This window comes from Ricinus communis, chromosome 2 (genome assembly GCF_019578655.1).
Source record: "Ricinus communis isolate WT05 ecotype wild-type chromosome 2, ASM1957865v1, whole genome shotgun sequence".
In the NCBI taxonomy this organism is placed as follows: Eukaryota; Viridiplantae; Streptophyta; class Magnoliopsida; order Malpighiales; family Euphorbiaceae; genus Ricinus; species Ricinus communis.
Genome location: NC_063257.1, coordinates 2,243,054 through 2,261,332, shown reverse-complemented (window position 1 = coordinate 2,261,332; position 18,279 = coordinate 2,243,054). Strand labels below are relative to the sequence as shown.

The 18,279-nt window shown below is 35.7% G+C and overlaps 4 protein-coding genes across 11 annotated transcripts; 2 read left to right on the top strand and 2 right to left on the bottom strand.

The window, feature by feature from the left end:
* The first annotated feature begins 496 nt into the window (after positions 1-496).
* Positions 497-3,912, top strand: LOC8288921 (phosphatidylinositol transfer protein 3). Of its 4 annotated transcripts, none has more exons than XM_015721524.3 (6): positions 497-1,004; positions 1,788-1,875; positions 1,976-2,152; positions 2,251-2,349; positions 2,430-2,675; positions 3,308-3,912. In XM_015721524.3, exons 2-6 carry the CDS (start codon positions 1,810-1,812, stop codon positions 3,605-3,607), a joined length of 888 nt encoding a protein of 295 aa, XP_015577010.1. In that variant the 5' UTR covers positions 497-1,004; positions 1,788-1,809; the 3' UTR covers positions 3,608-3,912. The 4 variants fall into 4 exon arrangements, with proteins under 4 accessions (XP_015577010.1, XP_002510379.1, XP_015577017.1 ...); XM_002510333.4 differs by having other exon boundaries at positions 500-890; XM_015721531.3 differs by having other exon boundaries at positions 946-1,014.
* Positions 3,913-4,430: 518 nt separating this feature from the next.
* On the bottom strand, positions 4,431-8,990 carry LOC8288922 (uncharacterized protein At1g01500). Of its 2 annotated transcripts, none has more exons than XM_002510334.4 (3): positions 8,602-8,990; positions 6,969-7,733; positions 4,431-5,012 (listed from the first exon to the last, which is right to left on the bottom strand). In XM_002510334.4, exons 2-3 carry the CDS (start codon positions 7,668-7,670, stop codon positions 4,782-4,784), a joined length of 933 nt encoding a protein of 310 aa, XP_002510380.2. In that variant the 5' UTR covers positions 7,671-7,733; positions 8,602-8,990; the 3' UTR covers positions 4,431-4,781. The 2 variants fall into 2 exon arrangements, with proteins under 2 accessions (XP_002510380.2, XP_015576532.2); XM_015721046.2 differs by lacking the exon at positions 8,602-8,990 and adding an exon at positions 8,258-8,580.
* A 1,974-nt stretch (positions 8,991-10,964) lies between these two features.
* LOC8288923 (stress response protein nst1) lies at positions 10,965-12,990 on the top strand. Its single transcript, XM_048370966.1, has 2 exons — positions 10,965-11,879; positions 12,326-12,990. Exon 1 carries the CDS (start codon positions 11,510-11,512, stop codon positions 11,873-11,875), a length of 366 nt encoding a protein of 121 aa, XP_048226923.1. The 5' UTR covers positions 10,965-11,509; the 3' UTR covers positions 11,876-11,879; positions 12,326-12,990.
* A 208-nt stretch (positions 12,991-13,198) lies between these two features.
* Positions 13,199-18,184, bottom strand: LOC111946220 (uncharacterized). Of its 4 annotated transcripts, none has more exons than XM_025156620.2 (9): positions 17,039-18,184; positions 16,833-16,948; positions 16,527-16,702; positions 15,956-16,146; positions 15,762-15,848; positions 15,216-15,373; positions 14,928-15,138; positions 14,681-14,829; positions 13,199-13,615 (listed from the first exon to the last, which is right to left on the bottom strand). In XM_025156620.2, exons 1-8 carry the CDS (start codon positions 17,885-17,887, stop codon positions 14,689-14,691), a joined length of 1,929 nt encoding a protein of 642 aa, XP_025012388.1. In that variant the 5' UTR covers positions 17,888-18,184; the 3' UTR covers positions 13,199-13,615; positions 14,681-14,688. The 4 variants fall into 4 exon arrangements, with proteins under 4 accessions (XP_025012388.1, XP_025012386.1, XP_048226456.1 ...); XM_025156618.2 differs by having other exon boundaries at positions 13,199-13,607; XM_048370499.1 differs by lacking the exon at positions 13,199-13,615 and adding an exon at positions 13,814-13,960.
* Positions 18,185-18,279: the final 95 nt, after the last annotated feature.

The window sequence follows — 18,279 nt, the reverse complement described above, 5'->3', positions numbered from 1 at the left end:
CAGGAAAAAAAGGATCCTGGCCAGACTAGAGGGAATTCAAAAGAGTCGAGCTATTTAATCACAAATAGGGGAGAAAACGACGTTGCATAAGAATGGCGTTATAATTTTTTGGGAGGAAGCCTGCCACGTTTTTTGACCTGAATCTAAACTTCTTTTGACTCGTTTGGCATAAAACGATTTTATAAATTTTACAGCATAAATTAATTTTTAAAAGAAATCTGGGCCAGATTATTAGATCATTAACTTATAAATTATCTATTTACAGCCGTCTACGTCATATTCTAGGCTTAGTATTAGGGTTAATACCGTAAACCATATTCAAATTAATTAATTAGTTCATATGAAAGCGTAATAAAAATTGATTTATTTTTTTATAATATTTTTCCAAAAATAAATGATAGGAGAAGACCCATTTGCAGTATTCAAAAACCGACAGCCAAACTAGTCCTACCCGGTTAAGACTTGAAGACTTTGTAGCATGCACGTGTGTCGTTGTTAAACAGACTGTTTGCTCCATCCATCCATCTCTTGTCCAATCTTTTTTCTTTTTTTTGTTTCTTAAGCAATATTTTATTTTTCCTAAACAGAAAGGAGAGGTGTTAAATTGCTAATTATAAGCTAAGTATTCGCATCTGCACTAAGCTTTAATGATCACAGCAGACTGGCCGAATCCGTGATACCGTACAGCTTTATACTTTAAAAGATGTCTTTAGTTCTCACTACCGTTCAAAAGCTTTTTTTCTTTTTTCTCTTCAATCCTACCCTTTAAAGAAAATTATACGGATCTATTTTGCAAAATTGCAAATCCACGATAAGAACACAGAGACTGCAGAAAGAAATTGCAACCATTTTTCTTTCTTTTTGGCGGTTGTTTGTGATTACTTCACTCGGTATATTCAGTTCTAAACAGTTGATGATCTCTTTTTATTTGGTTTCTGTTCTGCTGGTCTTGTTTTAATAATTTATTTGATAGCTGAATTTGGTTGAAGGCTTTACAGAAGCATGTGAGTTTTGGTGGGTCTATCACTGATTTTGTTTTCAATTTTTAGTTTTCTTATTTGGAATAGGATCTCTATGTAACAGAGAAAATGTCTACAGCTTGTTCCTCCGAATGACTTTACTATACATTTTTATTGTTTTTTATGTATAAATTTTAGCTCTTTGTTCTCCTTGATTTTTCTTTCAGAGATAATTTGAAGGCTGATATTCTTAATTTTGTGTTTTTTTTTTTATAAATTTAAATCGATTGGACTGTGGTTAGATCGTGATAATTGTGTTGATCTGACATGCAGTTGGCCTAGTAGTCTTAGTTCATGTTTTTGTTACTATTTATATGACATGACTTGCGAGCAGTATCCCATCTGTATGACTTGCGGTTATGTGTTAGGTTTGTTTTCAGTTCAGACTTGACACAAGTTATTCCTATATGCAATTTCAATTAGTTTGATTGCATTGCTCTTGTGATCTAATTTTTGACTCTAAAGGGCCTTACTGAGAGTAACCTTGTGACTTGATTTGAAATTTGAATTTTCTTCTATCAGCAATAGACTTCATTATGTAATTTTTCTTGGCTAAGACATGAGTAATTATTTCAAATCATTACTCTATTGTGGTACTTTGGTCTATGATGTGTTACTCTAATGAAGGTAGTTATATCACTATGCTCCTTTTTGTTTGTCAATTGTTGAATTTGTTATTTCTTTGAGGGCAGCTTATACTTGCTGCTTATCATTAGTTTATTTGGAATTAAGCTTTTAGGTGTTCTTATGTGATATTTGGTGTTATAGGTCGAATTAGGTTACAATTGCAATGTTTCATCGTTGGAGTAATTCCCACAAGGATCAGGAGGATGAATCTCTGAAGCAGAAGTCTAAGGTAATAGGATGGAAGTCTCTGTCTCGGTAGTAGTACTGTTGTATAGTTAGAAGTTGCATTGTCTACACTTTTAGGTTTGCTAACTTCACTCTTGATTCAGATCAATGAGCTTAGGAATGTGATTGGACCCCTATCTGGACGTAGTTTACAATATTGCACCGATGCATGTTTGAGAAGATATCTGGAAGCTCGGAGCTGGAATGTAGACAAATCAAAGAAAATGCTGGAAGAAACCCTTAAGTGGAGATCAGCGTATAAACCTGAAGAAATCCGTTGGGTATTATTTTCCTACGTGATCAATATAGAAGCCTCAATATACCTGTTTTTATTGAGCTTGGATACTCGAAAATTTCTCTGATACTGATTTTATGTCAGAATGAAGTTGCAATTGAAAGTGAGACTGGTAAACTGTACAGAGCAAACTTTCGTGACAGACAAGGAAGGACTGTACTTATACTGAGGCCAGGAATGCAGGTATTGACTTTGGATGATTCTTAAAACAAATTCCAATAACTTTCTGCAATTTGAAATTAACACTATTGGCAACTGTGCAGAATACAAAATCAATAGAAAATCAGCTGCGACATTTGGTGTATATCATAGAGAATGCTATAATTAACCTTCCAGAGGGTCAAGAAGAAATGGCATGGTTGATAGACTTTACTGGGTGGTCAATTAGCAACAGCGTGCCCATAAAAACAGCTCGTGAAACAATTAATATATTACAGAACCACTATCCTGAGAGGCTAGCCATAGCATTTCTCTATAATCCTCCACGGATTTTTGAAGCATTTTGGAAGGTTTGATTTCTTCTTCCCCTGACTGCATTCTGGATTTCAAAATTAACAATAGAAATACTTCAGCTGTAACCACGAAACATGCTGATAATTGGTCCTTGTGAATCAGCATCTAAGTTAGTTTAGGCAGTGCACGCAGCAATTCTAACCTTGTCATATTGCTATATATTATTATTCCTTCTCGACTAATCTTCTAAAATGTGAGATTTTAAGGAATATATAGTTGTAGCTTTTAGTTTTGGCTCATGGAGATAATACATTGGCCTTGTCTGAATCCGAGATGCTTCATTTTTTGTAGTTCTTAAAAGTTAGAAAGTGCAATGTGATTTTTTGTTCTCTAGCTGCCTTGAGATATTTTTCGCCAACAGTCTGGTAATTAATGGGGATAAATGAGGCAGCCTTCCTTTCAGTAGTGTACAGTATACACATGGAAAAACCCATGAGCCACATGGATAAATATAACCAACAAAATTTTTTGCTAGTGGTCAAAAACAGAAACTCATTATGAAATATATAACATCTCCCATCTTCTTCCTTGGTGTAGATGGCACAGGGTACATTTCTTAGTGAACTGTTAACTTATAAACAAGTGGTGAGTTTGCAGGATTAACAAGAGTTCTGTGTTTGGCATGCAGATTGTCAAGTATTTCATTGATGCCAAAACATTCCAAAAGGTGAAGTTTGTGTATCCCAAGAATCTTGAGAGTGTAGAGCTCATGAGGTCATATTTCGATGATGTGAATCTTCCAACAGACTTTGGAGGAAAAGCCATGTTGAAGTATGATCATCAAGAGTTCTCAAGCTTAATGGCTCAAGATGATGTCAAAACGGCATCATTCTGGGGATTGAACGATAAGCATCAAGCGGCTACAAATGGGCATCATGGAGCTGAGGTTGTTCCAGAGCCAATTGGCCTAGTGCCTCCAGCTGTCTAAGCTTCCCAACTTTGGAGAGTTATTATTGCAGTGGCAATATATAACTATTACATATATATATATATATGTTCTTTATTAGAAGCCATCAACTGGATGGAATCAAGATCTTAAGATTCTGTAAGACACTATCAATATCTGTCAGCAATATTCTAGCTAGGATGACAGAATGTGCAACTCGTAGTACGCAAGGGAAGCCCTATGTTTCCTCCCAAATCTACCGTATCTTATGCTTTGGCAGATACCCTCTCTGTGAACCATGAATTCACCGGAATGAAATAATGCTGCTCCCCACCGTTGTCTATTCAGTTCTCCTTTTCGTTTTTTCTTTCTTTTTTCTTTTTTCATCTTGATTTTTTGTGTATATTCTATTTCTTTCTGTGTTTTTAAGTTTTGATTCCATTAAAGATGGAATTAGAACCAGACCATGGATAAACAATTCGACTTAGATATGTTTTGATTTCAGTATATTTTAAGTTGTGAACCATATATTAGAAGAAAAGAGTTCAAAAAAGAATATTAAGTAGCTCTAACTTTTAGATTGTCAAAATCAAGAGATGGTTAGGGATGATTTGAGCAGAAGATCAAGAAAGAGATGCAAGAAATTGTGCTAATAAAGATGGCAGGAAGAGAGAAATAGGGAGAGTGATGTCTCTTTCATCTCACATCAGACATCTGAAAATATCGAAGTACGAGTATCTTTATTTTCGTTGCGTCTTCTGAAACATGGCTTTTTGTTATTTCCGTATTCTGATTTAAAACATTACTGCACCGTGTCTCAACCTAATAATTCTCTTCGTAAAGTACCAAATCACAAGACACCAAATTGGCTTCTCAAAAACAGATCTTATTTACAGGGAAATACAAGTGATACAAACTCATACAAGTATAACCTTGAGATTAATGTGAAGGACTGTAATTCATTCCCATCAGTTCAATCTAACTATCCGTTATACCCTTTCTAGAAAAACATCACATCTCATTACAAGTTTAGATAGGGAGAGAAAACACACATACAGACGCACACCAACAAGGAAAGAAAACAGTCAGCTAGACATAAAACTCGGTCAAAATCTTGTAGTCAAAAGCCCATCATTTAAACATGGAGGAAAGTTAGCTGCTTTTATCAGATTTGGAGGGAACCAACGACGCATAGCTGTTGAAGAAAAAAGAGGTATCACACAAGCCGTTTTCTAAAGTTTCCGGTAGTTGATTGGTATGTCCGAACCAGCAAACCTACTCCTATACCGATTCCAAGACAAATTCCAAGCCCAATCCCCACGCCAACCCTTACACCCGCATTAAACCATGACAGCTCTCCGTCTTCACCATCCATATATTCCGTCCTCCAGTACATGTTATTATACTCTTCTTCATTTTCTGCTTCGTAACTTCTGTACTCTGCTACCTGCAATTAAAATTTACAAAAGTAAATAACAAAAACATATTACTGACAATATCATATGAAAAAAGGCTAACAAATAAAAGAAAAAAGTGAAAGTTTGAAGTGAACTCAAACAGTTACTAGACAGTAATGCAAATCAATAGATGCCTGGAGAACCATTGACAGGAAGAAATTGGTAGTCAATGTTTCCGTTCCGGTAAGATATTCAGCATTTTTCTTCAGAAGTTTCACATTATATTACCTCAAAATAATTTTTTAAAAATGGTATTTTCTCCATGTTTCATGAAAAAGAAAAGCATAATAATGAGTCATGATGATATAAGGGAAACCTTACCTACAACAACCCCACCTAACAGAAAGAAATGAATAAGTATGACACATAATTTTTGTAGAGAGATAGTGTGTGAGAGCAGACAAGTAGGACGCTGGACAAGCATCCAAAACATGACGCTTTGCACATAAAAACAGCAGAACTTCCATAAAATGCGTGCACCAACAAATCACATACAATCTTCATGCAAATTATGCATGAATAACTGCATTACGTAAAAAGAAAGCTTATTCTCACACTCACATGAAAGGACTATGTCCCAATTAGATGAATCAAATACAATTAACCAATAAATCATGTTACTCGTCAACTCTTCTTCAGAATGCCAATTCGTTTAGTTTACTACAACACTTGAAAAACCTACAGCAAAGACATTAGACCTTCATAACATTGAACTAAAGCAATCTATATATTAAAAGGAGTATTCTTTTTGTGTAGTAGGAAAAGAATTGTAGTATCCTCCAGGTAGGCAATAGGCAATAGAGGGTCCACCTGTCAATTAACAAAATGCAATTATCCTTATTTAAGTTGATTTTATGTGTTGTGCAACTTCTCCTGACACATCTTGTAAGGGTAGCTTTTACAAATTGATATTAGTGTTGTCATCTAAGCTGCATATGCAAAGTAAGTAGTTTTGTAGCAATTTGATTCTGACACTCAGTATCATAACAAAGTTTAAGAACAAAGGCTGGAAAAGAAAATTTAAAGCTCTGAGGAAGAATAAAAAAATGACAAATGAAGGCCCAAGATTATCAGAGGTTTCCCTTACAGAGGATATTCTCAGGCATATCATACAGTTGATGACAGACTACTTCATACAGTAAGACATTTATGTTGAGCAAGGGCTAGGCTGATACTTTTGCCAGCATGGTTTATATTTGTCTTTACAACTCACTCCACCCCAATGAATCTCAAATGTTAGACTCATAACTCCACGGAGATCAATTAGCTTACTGTAACTTTCCGATAAGCTCAGATAAAAGTGAATTATGAAGTTCAATTCAACCAATAACCATGAGGTTCAACAACTAATGATGGAGGAGCAGAGGCCAGCGTGAAACATGCACAAAGATGGCGGGCCCACAAGTGAACACCAACCCACACCACCCCCCACCCCAGCCCCCATCCTGTCAGGATCTGCCAGAGGAAGGATAGTGAAAACAATACAACTGAAAAGGTAAAAAAAGAAAAAAAAAAAAAAGGAAACTGAATACTATTTGTCTATCTTGAGAATTGTGCCTGCCCATGCCCCCGGTCACGTCTACTAGGATAAGATTCTTTTTGCCATAATGTCATTTCAAGCATGTAATGTTTAACTAGTATGGGGATTTTTTGTACAAGGAACATGTTTCAAGACAGGAAGCACATTTGGAACCGCTAAAAAAAGAGGGTGGAATTCAACCAAGACACTAGATAAGATGATCTCGTCAACGACTTGAATACTGAATCAGATCATATTAACCACTAATATAACACGAAAATCAAGCCCTTCAATGCACAAAATTACTCCACACAGCATAAAGAAATTTATCTACCAAAAATTATTAGATACAGCATAAAGAAAATTATCTACCAAAAGTTATTATTGCAACATTGAGATTTTTATACCAAAATGCTCAAGTACATACCTGCAGGTCATGTTCACGTGAAACATTTTTCTGGGATTCGGTGGTCTCATACTCCGGAATTGCATCCAACATGCCCTTCCTAATATGCTTTTTGCGATAACTAAGTTGCAAAGTCTTAGTTAATATGATAGGGGTTCCAGAGAAGCAACCTGTAACATAAACCTCAATGGTTGGCAATTCAGTACCAGCAATGTGTTTCCCTTTCAAAAAGCCAGTACCAGCTGTGATCTCTGATTCACAATTCATACTCCATCTCTTCCCATTGCTTTTCAACTCCCCGATAAAACCATTACTACTAGACATCTCCAAGACCCCGGATAAAACAAGATCATCTGAGTCAAAAACTTCAAATTTCACACTTCCTGTGGTTCTAATACTATCTGTACTGACGAATGTAGCTTCTTCAGATTTCTTGTCAACTCGATCCCTTCTAAGGAGAGAAGAAACACCATCAGAATACATGCTACTTCTAACACCATTGATTTCCAAAAGGGTATGAGGGCTCAGAGGGATATGATTGACAGTGAGACATTCCGGAGTTGAAGCATCAACTGTGAAATTACTTATTCTAACATAAAACACTCTCAAATCAAACCAGGGTGAAGAGAATTTGGCGCAGGGTTGGAATGGAGAATATCTAATAATCTGAAGATTGGAATTTGCTGTTTCACCATTGGTTGATGCTTCATAAGAACCCTCCATGATGATGATCCAGGGAGCTTAATCCTCACTGAAATCCTCCAAACTGAATTGGATTGGTAGCATCTAGATACAAGTACAATAGGAAATTAGATGATCATAATTCTAAAGAATGTTAAAACGACATACCTAAAAAAAAACAGAAAACCAGAATGTCAGAATCATATCCATGCAAATAGAGAAGGGAGACCTAATATTTAGGAAACAGAAACCCTTAAAACAAGGATAAGAGACGAGATGTGATCCAACTATTCTAGCTGACCCATTGAGAGAAAGATGATCAAAGAATACATTAATTATTTATTATTCTAATAAGAAATAAAAGCCCAATAAAAATCCAGACTTCAAAGATGTATATATAACTCTGAAAAAAAGGAATAACATAGACGATCCAAAAAATGGAAAAGGAAAAAAAAACAGTTATTTCCAATCCAATCCGCATAATTAAACACTAAATTAATAACAAAAGTTGGAAAACAAAAAGTTATCCATATTCAGCATTAGCAAGAAACAAGACAGATTATCAAAGCAGAGACAAGAACAGAGGATCAAATCATTCTTTGATATAGAAGAAAAACAGAGGAACGTACCAGTGGCAACAAAGATGGCAACTTTTGACCGCGAGAATCAATTCACTTAAATAATTTCATATCTTTCAATCCAAATATTAATCAAAATACCAACAACTTAAGAACTAATTTAACGACCTTTTCCCGCATAGCAAATTAAAAAGGAAACACGCACAAACAAAACAAAATTTCCGTTTTTTTTTTTTTTTGGCTCTTATTAATCCTTCTTCCTTAAAGTTTTTGTAAAAGCCCAATAAAGGAGCCGGCCATTAGCAAATAATTTACAGGCCAGACAAGAAGCGAAAAACAAATTATATGCTCTAGAATAATACAGAACCCCGAAAAGAAAAGGAAAATAAGCTTACCACAAAAGTCTTGTATCCATAGTTGGAGAGCGAGGGGACCCACTAGTCTAATTATACAGTATGTAGTTTAGCAAATAGCCGACTTATGAAATCGCTTTCAAGCCATAGGAATTGGTTTATTGATCATCCAAAGGCACTTTCGTGGCTCCAACGGATTAGAGCAATAGACCTTTTGGTCTACAACAAAAATCTCTGACCCACTAATACACATATATATCACTATTATAGAGGTGGAGATAATTCGAAAACCCGAGACAGAGAGAAAGAAAATTGGGCAAGTGATGAGACCTGGATGGTGATGACCTTTTTAACGGCAGCTGTCTCTCTAAGGGACAATTTTTGTAATTTTAATTAGTATACTGCAATCTCAGCTGTCGATGAGGAGGTTTCTTTGTAATAAGCAAAACAAAAAGCAATAGCGTACTATTATTATCATCTTATCCGATTAGAGTGTGACAACGCTAAGGAATTTGCATTTACGAGAAACGGGTTGGTGTTTTCCATGTTCGAAAACGATGTGTTCAGTATTGCAACACGTGCTGCTTCTTTTTTTCTTGCTCGCTTAATTGCAATTGCAACTTAACGGCTGAAACCACATTGCCCTTATTCTGTTTGTTTCTTCCGCTAATTCATTGTAATTTTGAGTATCACCACAGGGGATGACTAGGACCCAACGACTAAAGTTGAATTACCGTACATTTAATGTATATATAAAAAATTAATAGGAATAGAATATATATATAAATATTTTATATTTTTATATTAAAAAATTATAAATATATATATGAGTTATCTATCAATCAATCAGTTTGATATTATAAATAAAAATATATATTAAGATTTAAGTAACAAATTTCTGATAAATAAATAAAAAATGAGAAATATTAGTAAAAGTGTAGAAATTACAATAATCGTATAAAAAAATTGGGGAGGCAAATGTTTAAAGCCTTACAAATTATCCAGAATTCATAGACAAATCTTTTCTGAAAATAGGGAAAAAAAAAATCATAGGTGTTTTTATGATCAATAATCTCTTAGACACATAACCAAGCGTTTTATATTTGGACATGGATTAATTAACATGTATTTGGCTTTTCCTAAGCTAAGCATTTTACACTGAGTGTATAAGTAAGTATGTTGTTAGGAGAAATAATAATAATTCACAGTGTTTACTATGATATGTTAATTTTAATTTCTATATTAATTGATCGAAGTTGAGTTTTTCAGAATTTGGATCATCACATGGGCCTATTTTTGGATACCGAGTCTTGCTTCCTTACATTCCCAGGCCCATTAAACCCAATGGATGAAATATATAATAACAAACTAAGCTTTGGTCCGTGGCATTCTTAAACCCATTAAGCCCAACCTTATTGCTCTTTTTGGGACCCAAAACCTAAAAACCCACCGCCGGCTTATAGCGTTACTCGAAGTTCTCCATTGTTCCGTTTTGCCTTTTCCTTTTTTCCCTTCTCCTTCTCTTTTTGTGCCCTCTTCGCCTAGAAGTTTCTTGTCATAAAATATATATGAAGATTTTACCGGTCATTTTATAAATAAAAGCATGTATTTTATGTTAGAAAGTAAAATTAAGAAATTACTATTTTTTTCCTTGCACCTTTTTCTTTAAAAACTTTTTGTGTTTATTGTGTTTTTTGTTTATATCTTAACTAAATTTTTTTTTTATTATTATTAAATTTAACCCGTGTTTGTAGTTTTTCTTTTCTTTATAATTTACATGGTAAAAGAACACATTGGAATATAAAGTTGAAGATATATTTTGGAAGAAAAAAATTATGCTATTTTTGAAAATTATTTTATTATTTATTTTCAACTATGATTAGTAATAAAACAATTATTATTGAGAAGAACCAAAAATTACTTTGTTCATGGGTTAATGCTTAAATTGATATCGACAAGATTTGAGTAAAAAGGTTGTATTGTAGTTGGAAAACAGTCGTTAAATAATATTGGCGCTACTTACTTTAACCAACTCAAGGTTGACTTATCATTTCCAATTTTGAGATATAGAAATTATTATACTAAGAGTTGAATAGTTTGTAATTATTTGTAAACATTATAGTGAGTTGGCAATAACATATACATCATCTAGCACATACCATTCTAAATTATTATTATTTAAGCGCAAAATAAACTAACGGAGTCTCAAAGAGCGAAAAGAAAAAATAAAAATCAAAGGGCAAAAAAGACGCGAAACCCGGGAAGCGACACAAGTGGTCAGACTGAGACACTGAGTCTGAGTCATAGGGGAGTACATTAACCATACCCACGTAAAATCTACATGCCCTTTTTCAATATAAAGTTTTTGGTCCAACCCTAACCATGGTTACTCTAGTCTTACCGATTACACTCTCATATTTCTTATCGTACCACTACCTTTCAACCTCATTTCCTCCAACTTGTCTTTTCTTCTGCTACAAAAGAATAGCCCTACATCTACTATTCGTGGATGATATCATAGACAAAGAAAAGGAAAGATTGAGCTTATGTTGCTTGCGTTTTTGAGCTTTCAGTCATCTTTATTATTTTTTTAAAGTAAAATTGCTATCGGTTTTGTAGAAAGAGATAGACCGGATTGCATTAATTGGTGTCTGGAATCCTGGATATTGGTAAAAAAGATCCATTGTAACTCCAGCTACTCTATCATTTTTATTAGCGAGAGAAGGAAAAAAGGGAACTTTGTTGCTGTTGAGGGTGAGACCCCTATTGTATATATAGGTGGAAAGATTTCTTGTTTTTGTTTGGTTTCTTGAATCAAGAAAGAGGCATAAGATTATAGAAAGCACAAAACGGATTTGATTTTTCTTTTTGTTTTATGCTCCTTTGTTGTGAGAGAAGGAGGAAAAAAAAAAAAAAGAGTTTGTGATTGGTGATAGAAAGAGAGAGATTGATGGGTAAGAAGAAGCCTCAGAAGACGAAGGAACTTTCTGTAGCAATAGCAGAAGCTTCATCAACCCAGCCTCAGTCTCAAACTCCAAGAAAGAGAGGCAGGCCTCGCAAGATTATTGAAAAGATGGAAAGTGAAAATAAAAAAGAAGAAGAAGCAACAGGAGGGGCACACCCAGTGGAAGAAGTTGTTGAGAATCAATTAAAGAAAGCTAAAAGCAGCATTAAAGAAGAAGAGAAACAGCAACAGGCGGAGGGTGAAGGCGAGGGACCATCAGCTTCTACTTCTCGAGGGAAAAAGAAAGAAGAAGCGAGGGAACCTCCAAGAAGAAGCAGAAGGAGGAAAAGCAAACCCAGAAAGAGCAGTTAAACAGGTAGGGAATTAGTGGTTCATAGCCTTGCACTTAAGTTGATAATCAATTAGGGAACAATCACAAGAACAATTTCCTTTGTCTGAGATTTTTCTTTTTTAATTTTTTAATTAAGTTGCGATTTTAGGATTTTTCTTTTTAAACTTTTAATCAAGTTGCAATTTATTAATGATGAAAGCTTCTCGATCATATCATAAATTATTACTCTTTTATTATTTTGGTTCGCTTGTTTGATATGAAGAAAAGCACAAAGAAAGAAAGAAAGAAAGAAAGAAAAGGCTCAAGTTTGGTTGATTATGGTTTTGATTGTGCTTATTAATACATGAATAACCAATAACCAACATATATTGTAAATTGTTATGTTGATTATTCCTATGTGATTATGATTATTGGAGGGTTTGATAATTAGATTTAAGGTGTGCATGTGTGTGTTGTATTATGGTAAGAAGAAGAAGAAGAAGAAGGAGGTTGATTTGAGGCTAAACAATCGAAATGGATGCCAACTCATTTCTCTGTAAAGAGCACGTGGAAGTCACGCCCCCAAAAAATTATCAACAAAAAGCCATTGGCCCCAGCCGCCTCAGCTAAACCAATCACTGACGTTGATGGTTGGAAGTAACTAACAGCTGACCTGACTGAGCGTGGGTTTTACGCGTTCAGAGAAGGCGAGTTTCTGGGTCCCAATGGTGCCGAAAATTAGAGAAGCAATATTAAAGATAGAGAAGGATTTGTCCTCCAAAGAAATTAGAAAAAAAGAAATGAAGGAAAAGTCAAGAAAGAAAGAACACTGCCACTCTGTGATAGTGGAGGAAAGGTGAGTGAGAATGAGATGATGAGACACCCACGGGGCGAATGAGTAGAAAACTTCTGCCAACAGTTTTCAACTTTATTTGTTAAATGAAAACCAAGAAAAATAAAAATAAAAGATAAAGAAAGATCGCAATCGAGACAGTGGCAGTCACGCGCTACTTAAAGGGACCCAGTCTGAAAAAGTTTGGCGGCCCCAACTTCAAAATCTTAAGACGTTTGGAGCTGCTGCTTCATTGGCATTTAGATTACAAAATTTTTTTGTTGCTATTACAAGAGTAAATACACGAGTTCATTGAGTCGATGATTTCTGTTTTTTTTTTTTTTTTTTTTCAATTCTCAAAGTATCCTCCAGTATAAGCCTTGATACTGGCAGCAAATCTTTTAGGTGCAAGGTTAATTTATGCTTAATACTAGATTAGCTTTTTTCTTTTTCTTTTTTTTTTTCCTTTAAAAATAACTATTCACAACTTTGATCGCATCCTTATCGTGTTTAGTTAATATGTAATATTCAATAATGATAAGATCTTCAACTTAGATTTGTCTCTTGTGTTAGTCTTAACTCACTAACATGTCAAATTTGAGATTCTAAATAAGTAGCAGCGAAAGAAAGATTCGAAAACTGTAATTTGACGTGTTTAACGCGTCAGCTTGACCTACAATTGACCAACGTTATAATGCATATTTCAAGGAACCGTCTTCCTACGAAGGACTCTTTAGGCAGTCTGTGAATGAAGCGGTTGCAAAGAAGAGACTCTGATACGATACTTCAGAGGTCCGTAGCCTCACGCTTCTGCTAAGACTTGAGAGTGTCGCTGTCGCTGTCGCAGACCGAATTATTTTTACTTCTGGAATTCGTGTATGTTCTGTCCCATTTATATTTTTCTTCATTTCATCATCATTTTCTGGGAGCCTTTGTATATTCTGACCGACTAAAAGAAGTTAAGAGGCTTGTATTATCATAGCTCAATCGCTTGAAGCGGAAGAGGATACAAAAATTAACAAGTCTGGCACATAGACATGAATTATTACATTATGCCAGGTCATTGTCACCAATATGTGGGGAGCAGGTTCACCTTGTGCGCTCAATCAGATTATGCAATAATTCTCACCATCCCTGTTTCTATCAATTGCTCTTCATCCACTTTTTTTTTTTTAAAATATTTTTGTTCTGAATTTCGATTTCAAGACCAGTTCCACTTTTTTACTCGCCTAACAACAGTCACCCTATTTGACTAAAACCACAACTTGCACTGCATAAGTAGAAGAAGAGCTTGCTACAAAAGACCATTACCTATCAGGCTCGAGATTATTTCATCACAAGGATAGCCTAAAAGGATTTGAGATTTCAAAACATCCGCAAGTAAGTATAAACTGACAATCCTACAATTGCAGAAGAGAGTAAAAAGATAATCTTCCAAGCGATGCTGTTTATAGACAAGGTTCCAGATGTAGAATGACCAAACTTACAAGGACAGTCTCCAAACTCTATATGGTGTTCTTTTTCTTTTTCCTTTTTATGAAAATGGATATTTACATTGATGAAAGAGGAGTCACCAGAATCAAGGATAGATTAAAAGAAAAAAAAAAAGAAACTTGGAGGTCTATACAACCAGGTCTAAAGTACAGAAATAATCCAAAATTTTCTTAGCTAGTGGATCACCTTGCACGAAAAAACTTAATATTGGGATGCTATTTCTAAAAGCATCAAGTAATTATTTGGGTATCAAACTTCTAAATCAATTTAGCTACAAGATAATTGACCTCCAATGAATTACAAAAGACCCTTTACTCATTTATGAAACTCAAAACATTCTTTCAAAATTTAAAAAAGAAAAAAGAAGAGCTAAACTCAATGCTGACAGACTAATCACTTTTGGCTCTCTCTATAGCCATGTAATGCAAAATTGTTTTACTGGTTACAGTATGCTATGACTAGAATTGACAAACAAGATGAATAAACTTCCAACAAATCTATATTGATTCAAAACCCTAACCTGGTTGGTCAATGGCTTGATTTATGATGTCTCTCCTTCCTATAGCGAGACTGATCTGGATCAAAACCACCTTCTGTTGCTCCATAAACAGCCCAGGAAGGTGTGGGAGCCATGTAATCCTTGCTATTGAAAGGTTTTCCAGAAGCAACCTGTATTTCATGAGAAAGAAAATGTTATCGCTTGTGACATAGTATTTTCTGAGGAAGGGTGCCTTACAAAAGGAAAAGACATTGTTGCTGTTACCAACCAGATTATGGAACTTCTCATAGTCTATCCATGTGAACCATTGACCATTGACCTTGAACTTCTCAGTTTTGGCCAAGAGCACACAACAAGAGTGGACATGCTCACAAGCTACCTCATATTCCCCTTTGCTTTTAAGAGCTAAGGCCTCTGAGAAAGCTTTCACGTCGGAATGCCAGGGCACATTCTCCATTGTCAACTTTGATGTAGCAGACCTACAAGGAAGGGAAAAAAGATGATCATCAAAACCAGCATTAATAGACAATAAAAATTCATAGGCAAAAATACTAACGATCCACAATATGTAACGCCTTTAATTTCGATAAAATCAGGCTGTCCGATGCTAAAGAGGTTAAAATAAGCATCAACATCCTCTGTATTCCATCCTTTCACCAGTGTCAAGCGGTACACAGTACGCTGCTGTTTCTCCCTGAGAGCTTTCAAGGAATCCTGACAGCATTTTAAGAAGAAGTTAACACTGGAGCAGCCTCCTTTATATCAAACAGGACATCAAGGTAAAGAACATTGGAGATGCCGGCATGAAAGTAATTCTAATAAAGCATAGAAAGTAAAACGGCTTAGATAGTAGGACCCCTGACTAGATGGATCTTAAACGAGATTTTTATGCGAAACCCTAGAAACCTAGAGCTTCAAGTATTATCAGGCAGCATAAGGCTCTAACTTGAGGCCTATGAGATATCAAGGGGGCATATTGTTCCCAAAGTAAAGAAAAGAACAAGGCTGGCAGAAGTATCTCTCATCTATTCATGCTGGACAAAGGTTACATGACCAACTAACCTATTAGTTCACCAAAGACTGCAAGATAAAAAGTACTTACAATAAATCGCTCCCAAAAATCACCAAATAGTGGTCTGTCAATTGCCTTCAAGCTCTCCTTTGTTGCAGCATCAACACTGACATATAACTGCATGTATCAAAAAAATCACATAGCTTTGATGTTCATGAGCAATACACAATGATATTTTGAAGCCGGAATCATCTTCAACAAAACATTAAATGGAAGCCTTAGACCTGGGTAACAGGCTTTAGCATTTTGATCTTTTCAGGGAACTGAGCATTTGTCACTAGAAAAGTTGATATCCGCCTTTGGTGCAACTCATTCACAAGTGTATTAATCTCTGGGTACATGATAGGTTCACCGACAAGTGATAGAGCACAATGCCTGGGAGACAGCCCTTCATTCAAGCGTTCCATTGTAACACCTGCAGGAACAGAAATTGCAGTCAATGCTGGCATTGGCTTTGCTACATATAGCACATAACTTGCTATTCATTTGTTTCTATAATCTACAGGCTCAGATTCATTAGGCATGTATTTTACTTAATAACAGGAAAGCAGTTACTAGGCACTGCATGTTTATGGCTCACAATTTAACAAAGTATTTAGCTCAACCCAGGTCCCAAAAATGAAGGTTTATTAAAGTGGGATGATATAATTTTCAGTGAGTATTATGAATCTCTTAGATTGAGACAATATGACATGCTAAACGACAGAAGCAGAATTCCTAAATGCTAGTGTATCTAGGAAAGATTTCATAATCCCTGTTGACTACCAACAGCACCAACATTGACATAGAACTTACCAGGAACCCCTTTCATTTGTTTAATCATCTTTGTATGCTGATCTATGGCAGAATTCACAATTTCTAGAGGATCATCCATCTTCCATTGCCAGTTCTTTCCAACTGGATTTGTATGATGCCTCCAACAGAAAACACATTTATTTGCACAAGCCAAACTAGGAGTTGCCTCCATGCATCTGTTTCATTCAAGAGCAATTCAGATTTCCAGACAAAACAAATCGGAACAAGCTATAACTTAAGTTATAATTAAAATAGTAAACATGAAGGCATAAAACAAAGATCAGTAATATAAAGTGACAATCTTACCTATGACTTTCTATTCCATAAAATGAGTGCTTGTAACAACCTCCTCTGCCTCTAAGTTGTGATTTGGTCCATCTACAAATTTTGACACCACTATGTGAACCAATAATCTTGTATCCCTGCAAATTTCAATTAAGAATTGCTTAATAATAGAAACAAAAACAGAGTCAATAATTTAATTGCCATGAATTTGATTGTAATAGCCGTGCCTGCTTTTCCAAGCTGGCCCTGATAACTGGAGTGACCATTTCTTTCTGACCATTTGGTTTACTATTAGTTTCAGTGACCGCATTAAACCTCCTCCTCGAAGGTCCTTTACCTGCGATATCCTCAAGATCAACAATTCCCGACTCCAATTCACCATTCTCCTCATCGCTACTTTGAAAATCATCATCGTCAACAACAACATTATCATTCTCACTCTCACAACCAATAAACCCGTTCTCCAAGCTACCTCCTTTCAAAACCCCAACCACTTTCCCACTCCATTCTTCAAAAGCGGCATCTATTTCACCACTATCCACGTCGCCTTCCCCGATCGCTACAATCTCATTAGCACCTAACTCCCTCAATCTTTTAGAAAAATCTTTAGCAGCAGCATTAAAACTGTCGCCATAAGCTCTACTTCCAACTCCAAAAACAGCGAATTTACAATTAGAAAGCAGCAAAGAACCAACTCGAAAATCATCAGCACTCTCCGCAAGCCAATTCGCAAAGAAATCAGCGTTTGAAGGCGGTTTTCCATCTTCCCAAGTAGAAGCAACGATTATTACCAAATTTTCTTTACAAAGGTCTTCAGGTTCATAGTCTTTAGCATCGATCAAGTCCAATGAGAGATCGTTTAGTTTAAATAGAATGTGGAGGCGTTGCGCTAGGGCTTTTGAGGTTCCTGTTTGTGAGATAAAGAAGAGCTTACCTCTATTAGAAGAAGTAACGGCGGTAGGGATAAAGGAGGTTTTAAGTTGTTTGAGACGGCGTGATTTGTAGAAACAGTAGAAAGTGGAAGCGGAGAGAAGAGCAAGGAGCGCTAAGCGAGCACGATAGGAAGAAAGGGACATTTTTTGTATTTGTTTATTGTTATCTTATTATTGACTGAAATGTAATACGCGTTTATTTCAATATTTCAGTTCACTGTTGAAAGAAGAAGCTCTAACCAGTGTTAGCGAAGGAGGAGGAAGAAGAAGAAGGAGAAAAAGGGCTTTGCGGTTTTGCTGTCGGGGAGCTGGGTCAGCCCAATATATGGGCCGGTATTTTTAACCAGTTAGGGCCTAGTGTCTTATTTCGGCAAAGATTGAGGACCACAACTCCTTGTCGTTTCCAAAAAGACGACAGGAAAGAATTACCCAAAGTTCTATACGACAAGTCGTTTTATTAGCTAACAGTTGAGAGACGAGGAACCTGAAAGCCACAGTGCTGGTTCTCTGTTGGCAAATTGCAATTCGACATTTAT